The following is a 26309-nucleotide window of genomic DNA, read 5'->3' as shown; positions in this document are numbered from 1 at the left end:
ACAACATAATGTATAGTACAATGATTGTTTCCTCGATTGTGATGGATGCTGATGCATCTGAGTATGGAGAGATCCCTCCTAAAAATGGGATCTAACCTCATCAGTCAATAAATATTTATGAAGCACCTACTATATCCCAGGCACTATGCTAGAGCTGCCTATTTCTTTCTACATTGGTCCTCATCCTCCAAAATTTTCTTTGGAAGCAGACAGAGCTCTCCAAAACACATTTCCTTTCTCTGGAAGCAGAGTTCAGTACACTGTGTTCCTCACAGAAGCTGAGAGAGAGTCGTTTCAATTTAGGAACACTGAGATTAAAGAGAAATACAATTTATACATAGATTTAGAGCATGAGGAGATCTTATTGTCTATCAAGTACAACCCTCTCATTTTATACATGAAGAAACTGAGGCTCAGAAAAATTAATGAATTGTCTGAGATATCACAGGTAGTAAATAGCAGTCAAGATTTGAATTCAGGTCCTCTGACTCCAAATCTCCGGAGGAAAGAGTTTGTAAAAGCAAACTACTGAAAAGATTTCTAAGAGTTTTGTTTCACAAAATTGGTGGGGATTATTCAAATGGGAGATTGAGTGGCAAAGTGGGATTAGTTAACAATTATCTGAGAAGTTTAGCAATTAACTCATTATTTATACTTGAGGTTATTTCTGTAATGACTGTCCAATGTTCTCTTTTTTTTTAATGCTTAGCAAATTCGTCTGAAAACAAGGCTGAACTCTGACATAGCAAGCTGTATTTGCTTGAGACGAGAAAACCATACTTTAGGAAGTTTTATTTTGGTGAGAAATACCTACCTGAAATCCTCTGTATTCTTAGATGAAGAATTCAAGACTTTGTAGCTCCAGCCCTCCCCTTACCCAAGTTGATATCCAAGCCAAGGCCAGATCCTCTAATTATGGAGAAGGCCCCTGGGCAATTCTTCGGGGGACTAATTAACATTGGTCTGTAGCAACTAATTAGCATTTAGGTTTCAAGGCATTCCCCACCCTCCCCAATACTTTCACTGTTTTTCCCATAATGAAAGCCCTAGCTTTTTCTAGCAACTGAAAAAGTTTTTATTCTAAATAACTCCAAATTACTTAATCCTTCACCTGTTTGACCCAGGGATCCCACAACTGGGTTTATAATCCCAAGGAGGATAATGTCAGGAAAAAATAGCTCATATATAAAATAATATTCACTGTTGCACTGTTCATATTGACTAAAAGCTCAGAGGAGAGATGATGAGAGCCTGAACCTTAGTGCCTGCCTAGGCAGAAAGGAACAGAATCAAGAGATCTGGTGAATGAGGAAACAAAAATTTGCAGATGTTATGATGCTATACTTAAGAGAATCCTAGAGAATTAACAACTTTAGCAAAGTTGCAGTATATAAAATAAACCCACACATATCATCAGTATTTTTTTATGTTATACAAAACCTGTCTGGAAGAGATAGAAAGAGAAATTCCATCTAAAAAAACTGTGGACAATATAAAATACTTGGAAGTCTACTTGCAAAGAAAAACCCAGGAATTATATGAACACAATTATAAAACACTTTCTACACAAATAAAAGATCTAAACAGAGAAATATTCTCATGGGTAGGCTGAGCCCATATAATAAAAATGACAATTCTACCTAAATTAATTTACTGATTCATTACCATACCAATCAAACTACCAAAAAAAAATTTATAGAGCTAGAAAAAAAAGGTCAAGAATATCAAGGGAATCAATGAAAACATGTGAAGGAAGGTGGCCTGGAAGTACCAGAGTTTAAACAATATCACAAAGTCATAAACAAGTAAACTATCTAGAACTGTGTGAGAAAGGAATTATTAACAATTAATTTCTTGGGGACCCAAAGACCCAGTTTTAGTTTTTCAAACCCTCCCCTCCAACTTTAGAGAGGTCAAATTCTTAGGAGGAAGTTTTAATCCTCTGCAGGGAGTAGAAAAGAAATGGAGATAGACTCCTTGTGTCTAGTTCTGTGAACTAATTAGATTATACCATGCCTAGATAATGGACTTTGCCTTGAGCACCTTGAGGAGATATCATCTGTAGAGCTCATTTATATATGGGCCACCCTCAAGTCACACCAACCAAAGGAACTGAATTATACTATCCAATTAGCTTTGATCAGTGTGTAGTGACATGCCTCTATCAAAATAGGATAAAAGGAAAGAATAAGCCAGGCTCCTGGCCAGTGCCATTTTGGAACACTCTTGGTCTGGACTCAATGTTGGTTAAAGAGTGCTCCCCTCTTAGGACAGTGTAAGCTGTTAGGATATATGGTCTCTCTTAGAAATATGGGGGGGGGGGATTAGCTTGTATTAAATGAAATGAGGTCAATACTGTTCTAATATTTTATATTAATTAATAATAAATGATTACTGCCAAAATGGATGTAATAGCCATTATTACATAAATAGCAATTAGTATAGCAGCAACAATAATTTAGCAAATCCAGCCTAAGCCCCCAATAATTTAGATAACATAATTTGCCAACCACAAAAAACAATTGGCAACCATGTAATTTAATTAAAATAACTAGCTAAGAAATAATGGTGGATCAGAGAAATAAATTAGGTACACAGTATTGAGTAGTAAATGACCATAGCAATATAGTGTTTGATCAACCCAAAGATCTGAGTTTTGGGGACAAGAACTCACTATTTTTTTTTCAGGGCAATGAGGGTTAAGTGACTTGCCCAGGGTCACACAGCTACTGTCAAGTGTCTGATGCTAGATTTGAACTCAGGTCCTCCTGAATCCAAGGCCAGTGCTTTATCCACTGTGCCACCTAGCTGCCCCAGAACTCACTATTTATGAAGAGTGAAATGAGCAGTATAGGAATAGCAATACTGTTTGAAGAATAAATGTGAATGACCAAGTTATTCTGAGTATTACAAGTACTCAAATTAACTACAAAGGACCTGTGAAGGAAGGTGGTTTCCACCTCCAGAGAAAGAACAGATAGAATTATGAATAGTATGTTTTACATATATTATGTGTATGCATATGCATAAATGTCAAATCGAGGGCCTTCTCTAGTGTGGCATAGGGGAGGAGGGAGAAAGTTCAGAACTTAAAATGTAACTAAAATATAAATTAAAATTTTTAAACTATTTGGCAAAAATAGAAAGCAGTTTGGCAGAAACTAGGTAAAGACCAACATCTCACACTGTATATCAAGATAAAGTGAAAATGGGTAGGTGATTTAGACATCAAGGGTGATATTATAAGCAGATTAGGGGAGCATGGAAAATTTTACCTGCCACATGTATGGATAAGGAGAAAATTTATGACCAAAAAGAGATAAAAGCAATCTCAGGGTGTAAAATAGATGATTTTAATTACATTAAAATTTAAAAGTTTTACACAAACAAAAGCAATGCAGTCAAGATTAAGAAGAAAAGCAGAAAACTAGGGTTAATCTTTACAGCAAATTTCTCTGATAAAAGTCTCATTTTTCAAACATAAAGAACTGAGTCAAATTTATAAGAACACAAATCATTCCCCAATTGATAAATGGTCAAAGAATATGAACAGGCAGTTTTCAGAAGAAGAAATCAAATCTATCTATGACATTGAAAAAAACTGCTCTAAAAAAAAGGAAAACGACAAATGTTGGAAGGGATGTGGAAAAAATGGGACACATGCATTATTGGTGTTGTAATCTGAGCTAACCATTATGGAGAGCAATTTAGAACTATGCCCAAAGGGCTATAAAACTGCTCATAACTTTGACCCACAGACCAATAGATCTGTACCACAGAGAGATCAGAGGAAAAGGAAAAGGAAAAGGACCTATATGTACAAAAATATTTAGAGCAGCTCTTTTTCCTTGTGGCAAAAAATTGGAAATTGAGGGAATGCCCATTAATTGGGATATGGCTAAACAAGTTGTGGTATAAGGTAGTGATGCAGTACTGTTGTGCTATAAGAAATGATGAGCAGGATGCTTTCAGAAAAACCTGGGAAAACTTATATGAACTGATACTAAGTTGAGTAAGCAGAATCAGGAGAATATTGTACACAATAACCGCAATATTGTATGATGATCAACTGTGAATAACAGGTATTCTGATCAATACAATGATCCAAAACAATTCCAAAGGACTTATGATGAAAAATACTATCTTCCTCCAGAGAAAGAACTTATGGAATTACAGATTGAAGCATAACTTTTTTACTTTATTTTTCTTGCTTTTTTTTTTCAAAATGGTTAATATGGAAATGTTTTGTATATTTCACATGCATAATTGATATAATATTTCTTGCCTTCACAATGGGTAGGAAAGGGTGGGAAGAATGATAGAAAATTTATAACTCAAAACTTTTTAAATTGAATGTAAAATAAATAAATAATAAATCTTTTTTAAAAAATGAGATCTGGGAGAGGTAAAATTAACCATCAATAGGAAACTGACTGGACATGGTTGGGGATGAGAGAGAACAGCTGAGGGAGAGGGAAGAATCCACAACCCCAAAAGATGGGGTGAAGGTCAAAGAAAGGAGAACTCTGGGAACAATATATGAAATGATTACCATAATGTAAATGAAGAAATCAAAGGCAACAGAATTCATATCATTACCAATGCTAGTTTCAGTGGACTGATGTTAAAACACACTTTCTTCCTCTATTAAGAAGGTAGACTCATACATGGAAAATATTTTGTTTTAAATCCCAATGGCTCTATTAGAGAGTTTTGCTAGTATTTTTGTTCATTTGCTTGCTTTATGAAAGGTAGGAAAGGAAAGGCTATTGTGGAGAGATTACGTTCAAAGAAAGTTATCACCTGTGGCCCATGATTCTCCCAAAGACCTACAGAAAATGAATAAGATGCAAAAAAAATCACTGGAGTCCATGAACAAATAAAAAATCATGAAGCACTTATATATCTGTGATGTTTAAAAAGTTCAAGTGACATAGTTCCTGGGTAATTTGATAATTTTATTAATAACACTAGCATGTTATTAATAAAAGAGGTCAGTGGAACTCTTGAATGCCAAAGACAACTTATGGTGGTAGGCTCACAGTTCATATGCCCTTGGAAAAGTGGGTGTTCCTGAAAATGGCAACCAACTTTGATTGGTTAATAATTAATGAGAAAATTAATATTACAATGATAAGTGGGCTCACTCCAATGAGGATCTCAAAGAGTGATATCATGTCACTATTGGACAAAGAGACCATCTCTACACCCAGACCACCCCCAGACTTGAGCAATCTAATCAAAGAATTTATCCTTACCCAAACCTGAGTAGAACACAATGGGCTTCCTTACCTTAGATTAAATTCTTGTAAGGTTGGGTGGGGTCTGACCAAGATTTCGGAAAGTTAATTCAATTTCATTATCAGTAATGTCCTTCAAGAAACTGAACTTTGAAACGAGCAGTATAGAAAATGGGGAACTTTAGATCTCTCCAAATTATCAATTATTAATAATCATTTCCTTCATACCCATTAGAATCTTTAGAGTCCTATGAGAAAATAATTATTTCTTATTAAATATTATTTCTATTAAATATTAATTACTGGGGGGACCCAGAGATCACTTTGTCCTTTCTCCCCTCCATGCCCCCTTTTCCCCCTCCACTCCAGAAAGTTCAGCTCTTGTCTGGGATGAGCCCAAAAGAACAAAAGAAATGGAGAGTGATTATTTTGTTCTAGCTAAGTGAACTGATCAAACCACACCTAGATACTGGACTTCACCTTTGTCCTTCTTTTTCATATCTTCCCTTATGTCATCAGTAGAGTTCATTTTAATTTAGACCACCCTGAAGTCATGTCAACTGATGGAACTGAATGATGCTGAGCAATTTAGGTTAGACCAATGTATAATGACCCACCTCTTTCTAAAGAGTATGAAACCCTTGGCCGCACCAGGGACATGCTCTTTGCCCTCTTTCTCCTCTTTCTGGCCTCCCTCTCTTTTGGTGTATGCTCTTCCTCTTAAGATAATGCAGGTCTGAAGGCCTGAGACCATGAGAAGTTAGGGAGACATGTGGTCACTTCTTTACTGATATATAATATTAATTAATAATAAATACTTTCTACCAAAATGGGTGCGATAGCAATTAATATATAAATAGCAATCAATTAATTTATAAAGTATGGTATTAGCAAATAATTTTTTAAAAACACAGTCCTCTCCCTTTGTATACTCAAAGTGAGGTCATTTTGTGGGACTGTGAAAAAAAATACTGCTCATCCACTTCCACCTATACCTTCTTCTTCTTTTTTTTTTTATTAGTAGGGCAATGAGGGTTAAGTGACTTGCCCAGGGTCACACAGCTAGTAGGTGTCAAGTGTCTGAGACCATATTTGAACTCAGGTCCTCCCAAATCCAGGGCAGGTGCTTTATCCACTGTGCAACGCAGTTGACCCTGACGTGTACCTTCTGAGTAGCTCACAATAATATAATGGAGAATTAGCAGGAACTTTATCCCCTGCTACACCTCTACAAATGTACTATTCTTTTCCTTCTCCAAAATTATATATGGTTCTAAAATCTTTTCCTCTTGTCAATGGACCAGAACTGGCCTCTAATCTGTGAATGGCCGGCCTAAACAGAGCAGGCTAGAGACAGGAGAGTTAGGAATTAAACAGAAGTTTTATTTTCAAAGTGAGGAAAATGGCTTGCAAGCAAGGACACATGTGCTGGGGCCCCACCCCTACTAGGGAGACCTGAGGCAGTGTGGGAAGATCTCAATACTTACTAGTGGCTGCACAGTGAGCTGTAGCCCTGACAATAAAGGGCAACAGCAAGAATGTGACAAGTTTGATTCATTGCAGGACTTTCTGAGTTTGTCCAGTACTTGTCCAGCTCAAAGAACACCTGGTGAATTATGTGATTTTGCCAGAGAGTAAGGTCCTCCAGAGAGTGATCGCAAAGGATTGTTTTCTTGCCAAGCTCAGGGTACAGCTTGCCCACTGGGCATTAGCTCTGGAAAACAGGAGGTTTCTTAATATTTTGTCACTCTGGAAAGCCAATGCCCAAATTTCAAACTCAGGAACTTCAATCTCTTGCAGACTCAAGAACTTGGAAGCTCTCAAACTCAGAAGTGCCCATGACAATCACCAAGGCTGCAAATATCTCTTCTTAGAAATACTAGTCTCTGAACTGTGCTCAAGGAAACAGAAAGCCAAGAGAAGGCAGCCAGGACCCAGAGGCACAGGTATTACCCTCTCAACCTCACCTAACCAAAAACATAGGTCCCTCTTCAGTGCTTCTCCTGTGTTTCCATTTTCTGCTTAAGGAGGTAGAAGAAAACTGCTTTCTTACTATCCTTGATGCACCCTTTTCTGGAAAGCTAAAAAAGATAGGACAAGAAAAAGGGGGAAAGCTGTTTCACAGTTTATTTTTTATACTACCGGGAATAGGTAGCTCTTTCAACAAAAGTCTTCCCCTTTGGCTCTCAGTTGGCAATCCCCTTGGAGGAAGCCAAAGTCACTAGGAAACAATCAAAGGAGTTCTCTGTATCTTCTCAGCAAAGGTCTAAGGTAGATGTGGTTTCCATGGGAGCTAACCCTTCCAACAAAAACAACAAAAATTACGCCTGTAATCTCTTCAGTTTTATTGGAGGATTCATGAAATTAATCACAGGCTCCCTTGATCAACTGTCACATGGTGAAATCTATGTATTTTTAAAATTCTAAATAACTACATAAGCAGGGGGTGAGTATCATTTTTAAATTGGTGTCCATTAACCCCCTCAAAAAATCTAAACTAAAATTTTAAAACCTCAATTTTACTTTGCATCAAAGGGAACAAAGAGTTTTCAGTTTAATAATATAAAACTATAAATAGACAAAATTTAAACTTGTTCTAATAAGGCAAACACTTAAAATTTATATTGCATTTACATGTTGTATCAAGATAAAGGAAAGAGATGGAGAATGACACCAGGAAAGGCAAAAAGAAAAAGGTGGGGATAATGACATAAATGGAGGTAGTTGAAAAGATGGATCAAAAACGTCAGAAATTGAGAGAGAATTTCATTATATAAAGAAGTGGTACAAGGGAGACAAGGTGGAGGGAAGAATTCAGAAGCAATGAATAATACCAAAATAGATAGTAAAAAACGCTGGAGATATACAATTGACTTTTTTTTAAATTTATATTTTGTTTTGTTTTAAATGGTATTACTTTATTTAATCATGGGATTAAGGGTTGGGGATGCTATTATTTATTTGTTCACCTTTTTAAAAATGTATTTATTTCGAATTTTCTCCAAGTTACATATAAAAACTAATTTTCACATAGATTTTTATAACTTTGTGTTCCAAATTCTCTTCATCCCTCCCCCCCCACCCCACCCCTTAAGAACCTAAGCAATTCAATGATATACATGTGCAGTCATGCAAAACAATTCCACATTAGTCAGGTTGGAAAGAAAACAGACAAAAAAAACTTTAGAAAGAGGAATTAACAAAAAAAATTATACTTCAATCTGTATTTAGCTCAGTTCTTTCTCTGTAAATGGACTGCATTTTTCGTAAGTCCTTCTGATAGCATCCTGCTCATCAACAATTGACTTTTAAAGCTGTGTACAATTGGGCCCTCACATACCATGTCCCTTGGTGCCTGTTGCAAAGGTGGACCCTGGGTAATATTTCCTACAGTACCCAAAACATACATACAGAGGAAACAAGAGCCCTAAGGAGCAATGGTCAATAGAAAGAGCATTGCCTTTAGAGTCAGAGAACCTAGACTGTAATCATTTACAAACTCTGTGACCTTGGACAAAATTACTTCTCTGGGCTTTCCCCCAAGTTCTTTGACTCAAGATCTGGAACTGTTATTACTTTGGGCAAATCACTTCCCCTTTCACTCAGTTTCCCCTCTGAAATGGTTCATAAAGTCCCTTCCAGTCTTGAAGTCATGTGAGACTAAAATAGACCCGAAATTAGATGGAAAACAATCCTGGCTTTGGAGCCAAAGAACCTGGGCTAGAATCCTGACTCATCCCAAGTCAGTTACTCTCTGGGTCTCAATTTGTTCATCTTTTAAATGAGGGGAACACTTTCAGATTAAGTCTCGGTAGTTGGTTGTGGGTTGTTGTTTTTTTTGGGGGGGGGGGTTGTGGGGAGTTTTTTGTGTTGTTTTTTCTCTTCTTCCTCCATGGTGAAGCTTAGGTATCCTTGCCATCCTCTCCGGAGTTAGCAATTTGAGCAGGAGGGTGACCTGATACGGGCGTCCAGGTCTTGAAGGGGAATGCTTCTTTCCCTATAGAAATGTCGCCCCTGTCGCCCACGGAAAGCGAAGAAGGACCTGCCGTAGGTGCGAGCCCAGGTGAACACTAATGTGGGAGAAGGACCAGGTGTCAAGGGACCCCCAGCTCCACCTGCGCAGCAAGGAAAAGGGCTCAAACCAGACTGCATAGCAGCACTTGAGTACCAAGACTGACAGCTTCCATCCCACAGTCTGCGCAGGCGCATCAAAGGGCTCAGCGGAGGCCTCTCGCTCCGGTACCCGCCCCCACCCGGCTCTGGAGACCACTGGCGCGGGAAAGTGACGTAGGCAGAAGCGACACAGACCGAGTTTCTCTGAGTTTCCCGTGCACTTTAAGGGGAAGGCAGCGGAGGCGCCATGGCGGCCACGTCTAAACCCAAGCTGTCAAAAAATCTGATGCGGATGAAGGTACGAAACGTCGCGGAGGAAGATAGTGAGGGGTCTCCGAGGGTGGCTGAGGCGGTGGGAGCAGAGATGGGAGAGGCCATGGCGCTAGAGTCTGAGGCCGCGGTCTGGGAAAACGGGGGCCAGACCATGGAGAGCTTTGAATGCCAAATTCAGAGGGCTGGACTTTATTCTCCAAGCGGTGTAAAAGAGAAAAGCCTTTAAAGTTTTTCAGGTGTAGAGTGAAAAGGTCAGACAGAAATTTTAGAAATGATGATTCCTCTGCGAGCGGGGGCCCTCTTCCATGTCACTTCGTGATGACTTTGTGTAGATTTCCTATTTACTTACACCTTTAGAATTTTTTTCTTCATCTAGTAGAATATAAAATTCTTGAGGGCAGAAGCCTTTTTTTTCCTCTTGGTCCGCCAATCAAATAAAATATTTATTAATCCAAGCACTCAGCTAAGGCCCTAGGGTTTAAAAAAGGAAAATAGAGTCCCTGACCTCAAGAAGCTCACTGTCTGATGGAGGAGACAACACGCAGACAACTATGTACAGACACTTCATATACAGGACAAATTGGAAATAATCTGCAGAGGAAAGACAACAAAGTCAAAGGGGATTGGCTTCCTGTAGAAAGTGGAATTTTAGCTAGGACGTGAAAGAAGTTAGAAAAGCAAGGAGGCAGAGATCAGGTGGGAGAGCATTTCATTTTGCTTTATCCCTAGTGCCTAGAACAGTGCCCAGCACATAACAGGCTTATAAAAGACTCGAATAGATGAGTGGTGAAGGGTCAGATTGAATTGAAATGAAAGAAGAGAGGCTGGAGGCAGAAAGAACTGCTAGGAATTTTTTTTTTTTTTAAGAATCCAGACAAGAAATGATGCAGTCTGAACTAGGAGTTGATGATGAGAGATTGGAAAAGTAGATTGACGTGATTTAGGAACTAATAGCATGGTGAGAGAATATAAATAGTGAATTAAAGTTAATACTGAGGTTTGGTAAGTGAGAGAAGTCGGCATTCCATTGACTAAAAGGGAGATCAATGTGAGTAGAGAATGGTGAGGGTAGGAGATGAGTTCTGTTTTTAAGTCTGAAGTTCTTGCAGAACATCTGGCTTTGAGAGATTTTCCAAAGATGTTTGGAAATGGTCAGGAAATTCAAGACGGAAAAATTGAAGTTGAAGATAGAAATTTGGGGATCGGTTGTTTAACTTTGAAGGCCGTGGCAGAATTTTGATTTTTGTCTAAAGAATAATTTGTAGCCATTATAGGCTCCTGAGAGGAAGAGAATTCTATGCCTTTTTGTTTGTCTGTTGTCACTATCTTTGTGTCTTTCTTTTTTGTTTCCTCTTTTTATCCAGCCATAAAATGGAATTGAATGTTTTTAAGTGTATTACATTTCTTCTCAAATTAGCTCAATTTAACTTTGTGAACCATCTCGATCTTATAAGTAATCATGATATACAAATGTATTGATGATAGCCATTGAAAATGTTAGGAGACATACAAGTTTTTTAAAATTTTCTGTATCAATCCATATCTACAACCACTCAGTTGACCAAAAGGTGTAGATCTCCTTCGTTAAGGAATCTCTCCTGTATATTTTAAGAGCGTATAAGATTCCTTCGTATGTTTTCAGCATCCTTGTCAGGAATGATACTGCCTATGGTCCAGTTGGAAGAGGAGAATCCCCATAGACGATGAGATTTTTTTTTCAGATGCTTCCATTTACAGGTGATAATACTGATTGCATTAGCTCCAGAACCTTAAGAACCTCATGATTAGTCAAAAGAGGTGGACTATCAATTTATTCAGGAAAATACAAATGAATGGCAAGTGCCTGCTGTCCGGACTACAATATGAACTTAGATGCCTGTCCATTGACATCAATACTTATATTTGGCATAGGCATTGCAGATGGACAATGAATTGGACCCAGAATTGAATAAGAAAAGTGGGGTGGGCACTTAAGTGTTTTTTATGATTTTAAACTCCTGGACCCACACTCATCTTTTAACATTAGTATTCTCTCACCAAAACTTGCAAATCTTGTCGTATTATCTCCTTACAATCAGAGTTGCAGGTAACACAAAGGGCAGTGGAGAGACACAAGTTAAGTAAAAATGGTATACCTCATTTTATTGTAATTCCCTTTATTGCACTTCTTAGATATTGCATTTTTTACAAATTGAAAGTTTGTGGCAACTCTGCACAGAGCAAGTCATTCGGTACCATTTTTCCAACAGCATGAGATCACATCCTGTCTCTGTATCACATTTTAGAAATTAAGTATTTCAGACTTTATTATTAATATGTTAGTTATGGGGATAAGTGATCTTTGATGATATGATTGTAACTGTTTTGGGGTGCCACAAACTATACCCATATAAGACAGTGAACTTAATACATATTGTGTATGTGTTCTGATTGCTACCCGACTGTTTCCCATCTCTCTCCCTCTCCTTGGACTTCCCTATTCCCTAAGACACAAAAGTATTGAAATTAGACCAATTAATAATCCTACAGTGGACTCTAAGTGTTCAAGTGAAAGGAAGAGTCAATCTGTGTGGTAAACTTCATTAAGTTCTTATTTTAAGAAATTGCCACAGCCACCCCAGCCTTCAGCAACCACTACCTCAGTCCATCAGCAGCCATCAACATCAAGGCAAGACCCTCTATTACCAAAAAGATTGCTACTTGCCTAAGGCTCAGGTGATAGTTAGCTTGTTTTTTTTGAATAGAGTATTTTTTAATTAAGGTATATACATTGGGGTTTTTTTTAGACATAATACTATTACACTTAAAAGACTATACAGTGTAGTTTACACTACATTATAGTGTAAACATAACCTTTATATTCATTGGGAAACCAGAAAATTCATATGACTTGCTTTATTGTAATATTTGCTTTGTTGGGGTGGTCTGGAACTGAAACTGCAATATCTCTGAGGTGTGTCTGTATTTCTAACAGTGACCTCTGCTTAAAAGGATGAAGGGATGTCATACAGGAAATGTATGATTGGAAAGGAGATGGACCACTCATGTGGTGATGAGATGGACAGCCAAGAGAAAGAACTCCAGATTGTTTAGCAGATTCTTTTCAGTCAGTCAGTAAATTTGTTAATATTTACTATGTTTGTTAAATGTTTTACTATGTGCCAGGCACTGTGCTAAGGATAAAAAGAAGGTCAAAGACAGGGTCCTTGTCCTCAAGGAGCTCACAAAAGATAAGATGCATATAACTGTGTACGTATTAGACATACACAATGTACCATAAAGTTATCTCAGAGGGAAGGGGGAATTGGGGTAGCAGGGAGAGGGGGAGGCATGAAAGTCCTCCCGTAGAATTTTCCATCTGAGCAGAAGCTTCCAGGGGTGTGGGAACTAATGAACTGAAGATGAAGACTGAGGGCATTCTATGCCTGGGGGACAGCCAGGGCACATGGAGTCATTATATGGAATGCCAGGTGTGAGGAACAGCAAGTAGGCCAATGTAAATGGAACACACAGTTTGTGGAGGGGGGTACAGTGTAAAAAGACTCAAAAGACAGAAGGGGCCAGTTTGTAAGTGGCTTTAAATGCCAGAGAGGATTTATATTTGATCCCAGAGGTAACAGGGAGCCTTGGAGCTTATTGAACATGTGTGTGGTTGGGGAGTAGAGGGGAGGAACAAAGTTCCGACCTTTGTTTTAGGAAAATCCCTTTGGCAACTTAGTAGAGAATGGATTGGAGTAGGGAGAAAATTGGGACAGGAAGATAAATTAGGAGGCTGTTGCAATGATTCAAGAATCAAAGATGATTTTCAGTCCATAGCAACTGAAGGAATAAATCATGGATCCATGAAAGTATTAAAGTTAAATAAAGTTTAAAACTACCTTTAGCTCATTACTTGACTGATCACATTGTTTTTAATCCAGTTCATGCAAAGGGGGTTGGATGCAGAAACTAAAAAACAGCTAGAAGAAGAAGAAAAGAAAATAATCAGTGAAGAACACTGGTACTTGGATTTACCTGAACTTAAGGAGAAAGAGTAAGTTTATTGCAATTTGTATCTGTAATGTCTCGTTTGTCCAGAAGAAATTTTCTGTAAATGAGAATAAAATAAATGCAAATGAACTACCTAGGAAGATTTGCTAATCTTTTGCTTTCTTCAACTTGATGCTATTTGCTGGGGGGGGGGGGGGGGGCGCGAGGGATTTATGAGGTAGTATATTCAGACTTGATTTTTTTTTCTTTAGTTAAGCCATTTCTGACTTTTCCCTTGTGTCTACTAAGAACCTAAAATTGGCTAGTTTTGCATTTTATTCTTGGCTTTTATTTGCTACTCTTTATTGCAAATAATAAAGACATGGTATTCATATAAATATATTTCCCCCTTTAGGAGTTTCATAATAGAGGAGCAGAGCTTTATGCTTTGTGAAGATCTTTTGTATGGAAGAATGTCATTCAGAGGGTTTAATCCAGAAATCGAGGTATTTAATAGTTACTCCAAATCTGAGATTTTCTGATTTAATTACTTCTACCAGTAATGGATTTTTTTAAACTAATTTATCCTTAATGGAAGATAACAGGTCTTAGACTACAAAGGACAGCATCTGGTCTCATTGTCATTTGAAGATGGGACTTCATAGCCCAGTCTTCTTTAAGAATATTAGGATTTTTGTTCAGATGGTGCCATTTTTTTCTTACTGGTCTTTACAGATGTATCTTCCTTTTATGTACCTGAAGTTTGTCTTTAGATTATTGTGTACATTAAATTTAAATTATTATGCATAGGATATAAAGGCAACCTATGACACATTCTTTTATCAATCCATAGAGTGGTTATTGCCAGAAGAGACCTTAGAAGTCATCTGGCCAGCCTCCTTATTTTGCAAATGAGGTAAGTGAGGCCAGAGGTGAACTGATTTTCCTTAAAGTCATACAATTTATAATTACCAGAGGCAGAATTGAAACCAGCTTATCTAACTCAAATTTAGTGCTCTGCCTACTATATCATTCCTTTTTTTCCCTACTATATTATTCTTTAAACAAATAATCATTACCTAACTTATCTATTTTGTTCATCTGGATTTTCATAAATCAGCTTTATGGTAAAATAAACATATACAGTAAAGATTTATTCCCATTTAGTCTGAGGAACTTTAATGGTTCTGTTTAATTCAGCAAATACTCACTGCCTACTACGTACTCCTGTCATGGGCAGGGAAGCAGTTTAGAGATGAATTTGCCACTCTCTATGTCTTCAAGGAGTATATAATTTGGTAAACAAACCAGAATGGTAGAGAGAAGGCAAGGAGTTAGGGAGAAAGGAGATACAGAAAAAATGAGTGGGAGAGAAACCCAGTCATAGGTAAAGACCATCTTTAAAAAAAAGGAGCCCCCCCAAAAAAAGAAAGCATAACCAGATGAACTAAGCAGTCCTAATAGTTCTGAAAGAGAGTCAAGGAAAATGGATCAGATATGCCTAAGAAATAAAAGAAGTTCCACCATGCCCTACTTGTGTATAAGTCTACAGAAGGCTTATGAAGACCATGGGGTTGTGATCAGATTGTTGGGAGTCTAGGCTAGCCCCTTGAGGGCCTTGGGTCTGGACCTGCAGAAAGCCCCATTGACAGGAAAACTTTTCAGAGTATTCTATAAGTATTTTCCCAAGGTGAATTAGGAAGTATCACTGGCCAAAGTCCATTTCCAGAGTGTCCTATAACGGTATGGTCTCTGGGGTCTCTAGGTACATCAGTAAAATAAATAGCTCACCTTTATGGCACATTTCAAATTTTGTAAAGCACTTTATGTACAACCTTGTTTTTATCTTCACAACAATCCTGGGATTATCAACATTTTCCAGATGAAGAAATAGGTTCAGAGAAATAAAGTGACTTGACCTTTATCATAGAGCTAAGAAATATCTTAAGCATATTCTACTCTAGGGCTTTTCATTGTGTGCTCTAGTCATTAAACTATATCATAAAATTCTGTACCTTCTTGGCTATTGAGCTACTTAACTTTGGGTTTTGTCATGGCTCTGAGCCACCTACTCATAACTAACAAAGTTGCCATCAATAGCATGATTATATGAAAACAGTAAAGACTCTGAACTGTTACCACTTGGTGTGTGCCTCAATTTCACACACACTAGGATCTGAACACGTAAGTCCAAGTGTTGGAAAACTTGGTTGGGACAAGTTTCTGTGCCCTGCTGAGCAAGGACAAGTCCCCAGGAAAATGATGAATATCAGAGATTGTACTCCCCTGCCAGTCTCAGGGAATGCAGGGGCCCCAAGAATTCCTGTGTCCTAGTTGAGGGAGGACTATCCACTTAGGGTTGATGAAGGAATATTGGGAGTACCTCTGAGTACAAAAGATATTTTTGTAGTCATCTCATACAAAATCTCTTCTATCTGTCAGTCCTGTCATTGCCTCAATTAATCTGGGAAAAGCTCCCCATATTGGGTTGCTAGAAAGTGATTTATCATTTCTGGATTTTAAAAGGGGGCAGGATGAGGGTAAGTTCTGATATTATTTCATAGATCATCATGTTACAGAAGCAGAATTTACCTTCATAGGTGGTGTAAGAGTTTTACTGGTCTCCAAGAAATACTAAAAATATTAATGGAAGACAAGCAATGTTTGGGGCATATAATTGAGGACATGGGCAACAGTCCAAGAGGAGAGGGCATGGATCTCTTATAATCAATACTGGTAGAATGACCACCCACACCAATGAGATCACAAATCAATTAAAGTAAATTCTGCATCACAAGGTTTTTGAAAACTTTCGTGATTTTCCTGTAGAGACATTATTTGTTTCAGTAGACTTAGAGCTTAGGTGGGAGAGAATTTAAAATGGAGAAGAAAAAACAAAACAAAGACGTTTTAGGATCTAGGTAAGAATTTGCACTAGATGGCCAACTCTTAAGACTTTGTGGTCACTTTTATGTCTTAAAATTCTATGATTCTTAATTAGAGGTACATCAAGTGGGGGTTTGAGAATTTCACAGAATGTAGGTTTTCTACCATTAGTCTGCCATTAGTTTAAAACATACCTATAATCTGGGGTTTCTTTGGAAGCATTATCACAGAGCTTCTTGAGGTACTTAGAGTGTTAGTGACTTGCCAGTGACACAGCTACTGAGTTTCAGGTGGGATCTGAACCTAGACCTTCTGGAAGCCAAGTCCAACACTTTATAATTCCATGCTTCTTTATTGTCCATTTTTTATAATTTTAAAAATTGATGGTTTACAATGTCTTCATTTTTATGCGATTACCATAAATATGGTTTATAGGTTATAAAATAGCTAGTTCAAAAGATTAAAATGTATTCAATAAAACTAGTCTCGGGACAGTACTGCATAGATTGAACAGAGAAACAGATTGATCTTGAGGCAGAGATTTATTTATTAAAGACAAAATAATCTTCTTTAGAATATCTTTCAAATAACTTTTTGACCAAATTCTATCACTTAAAACTAGAGAGAAGTTGTTATTTCTTATTCCAGCATTAAACAGGTGACCAAAGTAGAATGTACTTCTTACAAATAAAACCTAACCTTCTGTGCCCTCTTTGGCAATCTCAGTTACTTCACAAGCATATTGGGTTTTTATTTTTTTTAAAGAACTGATTTCCATAACATCTGTGGGAGAGTATTTGTCCTCAGTTGAACTCAAGGTGCTTACTATGACCAACCCAGCAATAGTCCAAGACCAGCCCTGGGATCCCAGTAGCCAGGAGTTGTACAAAGAGATAGTGTGTGATAGTGACAAGAGTTACAGATTTGTAGTCAGAGAACCTAGGTTTCACTTTTAACTGTTATTATTACTTAAGTGGGCTTGAGCAAGTAATTTCACCCTTTGTTTTCCAAATAATTGGGAGATTCTATGTTCTCAGATCTTTTCCCAACTCTACAGGCTATAACTTTTTTTTTTTTTTAAAGCTTCTTGGTACAGAAGAAAAGGTACTGGCATAGGAGTCACATCCTGCATTCTCTAGCCCAGGGGCTTCTTAAATTTTTTCCACTTGTGACCCCTTTTCACCTGAGAAATTTTTACATGACCTCAGATATATAGGTATATAAAATAGGTATACTTAACCTTTTACTATTGCTAAATTTTTCAGAACCCCCACAGTGTAAGTAGCTTTGGTCTAGCCCATCTGTGCCATTAACTTCAAGTGTCTTAACATTTATGGACTTGTTTTCCCAGTAACTCAAACCTGCTTAGTAAAATCAGGGGATTATACTAGATAATCTCAAAGGTCCCTTCTTAATAATTTGTGGTTCTATGACTCCTTCAGTTTGCACATTGTATAGTATGTAGGTTAAAATTGTCTTCTGCACACCCAGGATTGTTACAAAACATCTGGGTCATGATGAAGTTAACTGCATTTGAAATTGCAGAGCCCCCAACAGATGTTTTGCGTGCTTTGACAATCATAAATACTGTCACCTTCAGAACTGGCCCTAACCAGCTTCATGCAATTGGGCTTGGTCACTCTGTCCCCTTCTAATTCCCCCACACTTACCAAACACCCCCATCCACGTATAGTTTACATATCTCAAGCAGCCACTGACCTTCCCATTAAAACTGTATGTGGGTATTCAAGCTGTAATTTGAAAATGTTTCCTTTGAGGTAGATTAGGTTTTGCTTTTTCATATTAAGTAGTTCACTTTATTCTTATTTCCTGACAATAAGAAAAGGCTAAGAGAATCACATGGGCCTTAAAATAAGAGAAATTCCTTGTTTACATTTATTAATTTCCAGTAGCATGACACATTTAGGGCTTTATTATTTTGCCTCATTTTTGTTTGTTTTCTAAGCTCTGTTAGCTAGCAGAGTGATAGAAGTTTACATATACTCTATTCCTTTAAAAGTTAAGGAAAGTAGTTTGAAACTTGATTTCTCTCCTGCTTTTTTCCTGCTCTCCTCACTCTGTTTTTGCCAGGAAGGAAGCAGTCCTGCATAAAGCCAGAGCTGGACCAGCTCTAATGTTCTTGTTTCTTTTTAAGAAATTAATGGTCCAAATGAACGCCAAAAACAAAGAGGAAGAAGCTGAAGATGTAACAATGGAGGCTGATGTGTCTGATGAAGAAATGGCCAGAAGGTAAGTAACCATTGCTTTATGAAAGCCTTAAAAGAGGGTGCCAGCTTACCCTGATATTTCTGCTATGAGTTCTCCCCTGGGGTTGAGGGCACAGAATGGGACAACACTGAGGATACATGATTTGAATCATCATTCTTTTCTTTTTTTTTTTTTCTTTCTTTTTTTTTTTTTTTTAGTGAGGCAATTGGGGTTAAGTGACTTGCCCAGGGTCACACAGCTAGTAAGTGTTAAGTGTCTGAGACCATATTTGAACTCAGGTCCTCCTGACTCCAGGGCCGGTGCTTTATCCACTGCGCCATCTAGCTGCCCCCATCATTCTTTTCTAATCCCAGACTTAAGTTGTTGTTCACCCTGGGTAGCCAGTCTTAGTGCTTCTGGATACCTTGATGACTAATACATAACTCATTCCTTTAATTTAGTAGGAAAATGTTAAAATATAATGATTTCCTAACCATGAATTGAAGTATTTTGCCCTTGGTCTGCACAGTTCTGCTGACTCCAAGTCTCCACTGCACATTCTATTCTAGGCTTCCCCTAGTAGTGGTTTTGATTGTGCATCAATAATTCCATATTACAAATACTACTTGGGATTATTGACAAACTTTAATTCACACTGCTTATAATGGAAACTGAATTTCCTATTATAATTTCTTTATAGATATGAAAGTTTGGTGGGCACAATTGGAAAGAAGTTTGCTAAAAAGAGAGATCGAGCACAGTATGATGAAGATGAAAATGGGAACATAAAACCAGTTAAAGCTAAGAAGACGTTTTTAAAGCCTCAGGAGTAGACTAAGCAAAATATGCAAGAAATTCTCTGGCATATTTTGAGACTTTCTAATTAGAATTGGTTGTGTAATTAGTAATGTTATTATACTTATTTGTAAAGAAATTTGTAACTTTTGAAACATATGCTGTTCCAGAAACAGATGTGTGATGGATGTTATACATCCTTGGCTGAGGAGTTGTCATTGACCATGGGGTCTTTGCCATGATCTGTTAAACATAACAAAGATAGGCAATTGTTCCCTAAAGCATTTGAGTTGAAAGAATGGTTGTTTCTTCTGCCTGATCATTTATTTCAAAATCTTGGATATAAAATGACAATACTGTTTAAATTGCCCTTGGTATGTTTACATTTTATTTTAAAATATTAATGAAAGCAAACCAATAATTTCATTTGGAAATAAGGAAATTTTATAGCACAGGTCTTTTATAGGGAACTCATTTATGTGTACATATGGACAGGGTGGAAATGTTATCATGAATCGTGTTAACTCCCATTCTGCAAAATATTTACTTGCTATCATATTTGTCCTGATGAATGTTTGCCACTCCTAAAGTTGGAAGAATGTATCCTGAAATAAATGTTTTTTTCTTTCATGTGCTTATTGTTTTTTTCAGTCAGCAAACTAGACCCTACGTACAGACTGCTGTACTAAACCAAGGGGAAGACAAAACTGCATAAGAGCAGGTCCTTGTCCTCAACTTGTTTACAGTTTAGCAGGGAACATAAGATATGAACACAGATAAATACAGTACAGTTTAGAATATAATAAAGTATATAAGTTATATGTAATACAATGAGATCTGATTGGGGAGAAGCACTTCTAGTTGGGTAAGTATACATTTAGGCAATTATATTTCAATTCTGTAATTTCATTAATAGCAAATAAGGAATTTTTTTTAATTCCTTGTAACTCCTTCCCTCAGTGCTATTATGACAAACAAATGAGGTAATGTATATAACGGTACTACAATGGAAAGTATAGTAATAATACCATAGTAGGATATAAGGTAGTAATACAAGTTTATATTGTGGTTGCAAAATATTTTTCATCACAACAGCCTTATGAGTGTTATCCTCATTTTACAAAGGAAATTTAAGGTTTAAAGGAGGCAAGTGACTTGCCTCTGGTTACATTGCTCCTGTCAGGAGCTGGAATTCCAAATTTTGTTCTCTTGCCACTAACAGTGTGATTACAGAGAGGTAAATGCTTGATGAATTTAAAGGTAATACCACAAATGCTTAATTGAAGCAGCCTAATGTGGTGGCAAATCAGTCCAACATAGATTAGGCATCTACTATGCTAACAAGAGCACTAGATTTGCAGCCAGGAAAAAGACCTGGGTTGAAATGCCACCTCCAACACTGTGTGACTGTGGGGAAGTCCCATAATCCCTTGGAGCCTTACATTCCTCATCCGGGATCTGGGATTCCTCACAGATGGCTGGTTCTCTGAGCATCTGCAAAATGAAAATAATTCTACCTGTAGTAGCTACCTCACAGAATTGTTGTGATTATTAAATGAGATAACCAAGCATTCATTAAGCACCTACTAAGCATTATAGATACAAAGACCAAAATAAAAGAATCTCTGTTCTCAAGAAATTGATATCCTGTTGGGAGACAAGATGGATATATGCAGACATATTCAAAATGGAAGTAAGGTGACTCTGCATGGGAGAGTACTAGCATCTGGGGTAATCTAGAAAAGATTCAAATAGGAAGTAGTACTTTAACCGAGTCATAGAACTGAGTCTTAGGAATTCTAAGAGGCAAAGGTGAAGAGGGGAGTGCATTCCAGGATTAGAGGATACTCAAAGGGAAGGCGTGAAGAATGGGGACAGGATCCTCCATGAGCACCTAAGTGGCTACTATGTATCAAGCGCTGTGCTAAGTGCTGGGGATACAAAGAAAGGCAAAGAAATGCTCCCTGCTCTCAGGGAGCTCACATTCTAATGGGAAAGACAACATGTTACTGACTATGTAAAAACAAGTAAATACAGAATAAATTTAAAATAATCCAGAGAAGGAAGGCACTAGCATTAAAGAAGATTAGGAAAGGCTTCTCCTAGAATATAGAGTTTTATCTTGAACGTGAAAGAAACAAAGGAGGCAAGGAGATGGAGGTGAGGAGGAAGAGAATTCCAGGCATGGGAACAGCCAGTGAAAATGCCCAGAATCGAGAGGCCCGTTTGACTAGGCTGTAGAGTACATGAAAGGGAGTAGTATGTAATAAACATGGAAAGGGTGGGTCAGCAGGGTTTGAGACACATTCCAGAGGGCTTTAAATGCCAAACAGAAGTTTACATTTTGTCCCAGAGGTAATAAAGGACCCCACCCCGAGTTATCTCTTTGGCAGCTGTGTGAAGGATTGACTGGAGTGGTGGTGACACCCTTGAGGAAGGAAAAGCATTTAGAAAACCTTAGAAAAGTCCAGCTAAGAGGTGATGAGGGCCTAAATTAGAGTAGCGGCAGTGTGGGCAGAGAGAAGGGGAGTAATATGAGAGATGTGTGTGGGTAGATACGAGGATTTGGCAAATAAATGGATTGTGAATTGAAGAATGGTGAGCTGAGGTTGTCAACAAATACTGCAAAGTGCTTTAAGGTTTGCAAACTGCTTTACATAGATTCTCATTTGATTTTCAAAACAACCCTGTGATAGAGGTGCTAATATTTTCCCCATGTTACAGATTAGGAAACCGAGACCAAGAAGTTAAGTAATAACAAGATATAACTGGTAAGTGTCTGAGGTAGGTTTCAAACTCATGTCTTCTGACTCCAAGTCCAACACTACAGTATCATATGCTGACTCCCAGCTAAAAGTCTGATACAAGTCAGCTACTGACAGAAGTGATGGGAGAGATTGTAGGCTAATTAAATACAACTTGGCCTCTCTGAAATTCTTCACAGGATTAGTTATCAGATAATATGTAGCTATGGAAAAAGAGCCCTAGGGTGCCTAACACATCCCCAACACACCTTCCACTAATTTATAAATCCTTGGATTAAAAAGGTTCTATAAATAACCACTCCCTCAAGTATGTGAATTATTCACAACTCAGTATCTGTTGCTCTAGTCAGGTCAATTTGACCTACTTGAACTGGTTAATCCAGGAAGGGAGGGAGCAATTTTCAAGCCCAGGGTAATTTTTTACATGTTGAAATGGCAGGTGAGATGAGGTGAGTAAATATGATCTAACAGGATAGCATAAAGGTCCTGTGCTAAAATGGAGCAAATGGTTCACTGGGACTTGGAATGGCCGGGTTTGTACCCTGACTTTACTATCCACTCAATGTATAAACTATGACAATTTCCTCATCTTAGATTGAGGCCAAAGTTCTGTCTGTAGAAGAGTTGCTTGTGTTTTCTTCAGTGTTACCGATGGCCTTTCAATAGCCAAATGTCAAGAGCATTAGATTTGTAATCGGTTCAAATCCCAGCTCTCCTACTTTTCTCCCTTTTCCCAACTGCCTTATGAACATCTCTACTTGAATGTCTGACAGGCACTCCCCTCTCCTGACTGGACTGTGACCTCATCCCTTCAGGGAGGAAGCCCGGAATCCCCATTTGGATCCTCAGGCCCACTTCCCCTTCTCAATTATGGCGATCAGGGCTCATCCAGGCCCTGAACCCTGCAGAGCAAAAATACCTGCAGCACTTGCCATCTGTTGCCCTGCTGCTGTGATCTAAGCTCCCATGAACCCTATCATCAAGCCCTCTATGACATTCCCCAGACTCACAGGCACCACAATCTCACCAGCTGATGCACCCTAAGGATCCCATGGATTTGTGCTCCACTCTGCTGTTCACTGTTAGTATTATTTCAGTACCTTTCCACCCACCCTGCAGCTGAACTGGAACCCCAACTAGAATATGAGTTCCTTGGGGGCAAGGACTATCTCACTTTGCTATTTGAATTCCCAACACTCAGGACAGTGCTTGGCACATCATTCATCATATCCAAAACTGAAACAATCTCTAAAACAATCAAAAAGTCTTATTGATATGTTCAACTTCTCTATTTCTATGGATGTCACCATTCTTGCAGTTTTTTATAATCATCACCTTGGCAATCTAACTCTTCCCTCTCCTGGTACATCTATCTGGTTCTGTTTTCCAGTGTCTACCATCTACCTCAGCTATATCTTCCCTATTTGTTTCCTCCTCTCTCCTCCCCTTTCAAATTTATCCCTTTTTTAGCTACCTTAGGAACAGCTGGGTGATATAGTAGAAGATCTGTGGGGCTAGATGTTGTTAGGAAGATGTTGAATTCAAATCCAGCCTCAGAAACTTATTAGCAGTGTGACTGACCAAGTTACTCAACCTCTATCTGCTTCAGTTACCTCACTTGTAAAATGGGGCTCATAAGAGCATATACCTCCCAGGTTTATAATGAGGACAAATAAGAGAATCTCTGTAAATCTCTTATCATGTACCTGGCACACAGTAGGTACTTAATAAGTGCTTATTCCCTTCTGTTACACCTTATATTACTATAAAATCCTCCTAAATGGACTGCCTGCTTCTAGCTCTATTATCTCCTCAATCTATGCTTAACATCATTGTGAAAGTTGTCTTCCTAACAGAAGTTCAGGCATGTCACTCTACTCAGAAATCATGAATAACTCTATATTGCCTATATTATAAAATAAAAACTCATCCTGTCATTCTAAGCCCTTCAGGTTTGGACCCAACTCACTTTCTGACCATGGACAAGTGAGTTAACATCTCAGCCTCAATTTCCTTATGTGTAAAATGAGAAGACAATCATTGAATATGATTTCTCACATCCTTTCCAGTTCTAATATTCTATAATTCTACCTTTCTGACCTTATCTTTTTTTTCAAATAAAATTTTAATTGCTATGTTTTGTTTTTACATCATCTTTCTCAATGTATCCTTTCTCCCTTCAGAGAGCCATCGCTTGTAATAATATAAAAAGGGGACAGGGTGTATCCTAGAAAAACTAATGGATAATTCAAAACAGTCTGATGTTATATGCAGTGTTCCCTATCCATAGTCTCTCCCCCCTCTCCATCTTCAATGGTGAGATGCTTCTCCACACCTCTTCTTTGTGCCCAAGTTTGTCACTATCATGTATTCATTTTTAATCGTTTTCTAGTCTTCACATGGTTGTAATCATTCTATATATTGTTTTATTGGTTTTGCTTATTTCATTTTCCAGCTTTATCTTTATGTTCACTGTTACATATTCTGTGTTCTAGACAAACTACTACCCTGCCATTCTTGTCCTAGCCTGATCAGTTTCCATGCCTTTGTTGTTCCACATGACTGAAATGGGCTCCTACCCTCCCATCTCCAACTTCCCCTCATGTTCCAATCTATGTACCATCCCTTTCATTAAGCTTCCTTAATTTCCAACGCCACCCCAACTGAAAGCAATTTGTTCCACTGCAAGTTTCTGATAGCACTTCACTCATTTTTAAATCATTCTTATTTGCACACACATCTTTTCCCTCAACTCTAAATTCTTTAAGAACAGCAGGGTATTTCATAACTCTTTGTTTTTTTAGCGCCAAGCACAGTACCTCCCTTAGGTGTCTAATAAACATTATTTGACATGTTTGTTGAAATGAAACCCTTATCTTGGACCTCAACCTTCAACTCCAGCCTTATGTTTCCAACTTCCTACCGTAAGTTACCACCTAGATATCATCCTATAATCTAAAATAACATGCTCAAAACTGAATTAATCATTTTCCTAAACTGCCCCTCTTTTAAACTCCTTTCTCTCTCTTTTTTTTTTTTTGATGTTATAAGAACCTTCCCAATAACTTATGTCATCCCACAAGTTCACCACAAGAATTCACGAGTCATGTTGGGATATTGCTAGAATTTTCTTGATATTGAGCTAATACCAATGGAACACATGGTCTAACTGGTGGTTATCTACTGCTTCTTAATGTGACTGATCAATCTTTTTCAATCATACATTTCTTTGATGACATTCCTTATTCTACTTCATAATTTCTTATCTGCTCACTATCACTATGCTCCTCTTTTTCATTACCTTTGGGAAATGACTCAATTACCTATTTCTATACATATTAATAGTATTATGTGGTAAAACAATAGAATTTGGCAGACTGCCCAGGGGTTGGACTTGATTGACTTAGTAGTGTTGGAATTGGGTGTGAATGAGAAATTACTAAGTACCCACTTAAAGATGATTAGATTTGAGTCACACCTCCGCCCTGTTAAACCTGGTCTAACTTGGCCAACCCTGAGAAGGAGTGTCCTCTGAGACTGTGGACTGTGTCATCAACAGGGAACTAGTCTCAGTCATACAACTTGAAAGACCTCCCCTTTGGGGGAGGGAGAAAAAAAGTAGAAAAGGGGACCCCCAACAGGAAGTAGCTCCCTGCTCGCATGTGCGCGTGCTCTCTCTCTCTCTCTCTCTCTCTCTCTCTCTCTCTCTCTCTCTCTCTCTCTCTCTCTCTCTCTCTCTCAGGCTGAAAGCTGACTCCCATAGAAATTACAGACCCTGTGGTGAGTTAATAAAATCCAGCTCTTTGAATTAGCTGAGCTAAAAGTGAGTTTAGGTTTTGAGACAGCCTTTGCTAGAGCCAGGGAATTATCCATTTTCCTCTTTCCCTATTCCCTTGTCCTTTTAATAAAAACCTGATTTGTTTGTGGAAAAGAGGCTGTTAAGCTCCTTTCTTATTGGCCTGGGAAAAAATAAATTTAAAAAGACAGTTCAGAAGGGAAGAAGCTTTGGACCTAGAGGTCCCTCATTATTTTCTGAACCCCAATATTACAGCGAGCCACC

At 38.0% G+C, this 26309-nt stretch overlaps 1 protein-coding gene across 1 annotated transcript; it reads left to right on the top strand.

Annotated features, from left to right (window-relative positions):
- The first annotated feature begins 9521 nt into the window (after window positions 1-9521).
- Window positions 9522-20114, top strand: MPHOSPH6 (M-phase phosphoprotein 6). Its single transcript, XM_043989313.1, has 5 exons — window positions 9522-9651; window positions 13547-13659; window positions 14011-14101; window positions 18637-18731; window positions 19390-20114. The coding sequence occupies exons 1-5, from the start codon at window positions 9601-9603 to the stop codon at window positions 19520-19522; spliced, it is 483 nt and encodes a 160-aa protein (XP_043845248.1). The 5' UTR covers window positions 9522-9600; the 3' UTR covers window positions 19523-20114.
- Window positions 20115-26309: the final 6195 nt, after the last annotated feature.

This window comes from Dromiciops gliroides, chromosome 2, assembly GCF_019393635.1.
Source record: "Dromiciops gliroides isolate mDroGli1 chromosome 2, mDroGli1.pri, whole genome shotgun sequence".
Lineage (NCBI taxonomy): Eukaryota > Metazoa > Chordata > Mammalia > Microbiotheria > Microbiotheriidae > Dromiciops > Dromiciops gliroides.
The sequence above is the reverse complement of the archived record's forward strand: the minus strand, read 5'-3'. Positions and strand labels throughout refer to the sequence as shown.

Bases quoted from the DNA above. Each gene is read 5' to 3' on its own strand.
- MPHOSPH6 (XM_043989313.1), top strand. From the start codon at position 9,601: ATGGCGGCCACGTCTAAACCCAAGCTGTCAAAAAATCTGATGCGGATG. The intron at 9,652-13,546 runs GTACGAAACGTC...TTTTTAATCCAG, and splicing joins AAAATCTGATGCGGATGAAG to TTCATGCAAAGGGGGTTGGA. The intron at 18,732-19,389 runs GTAAGTAACCAT...ATTTCTTTATAG, and splicing joins GATGAAGAAATGGCCAGAAG to ATATGAAAGTTTGGTGGGCA.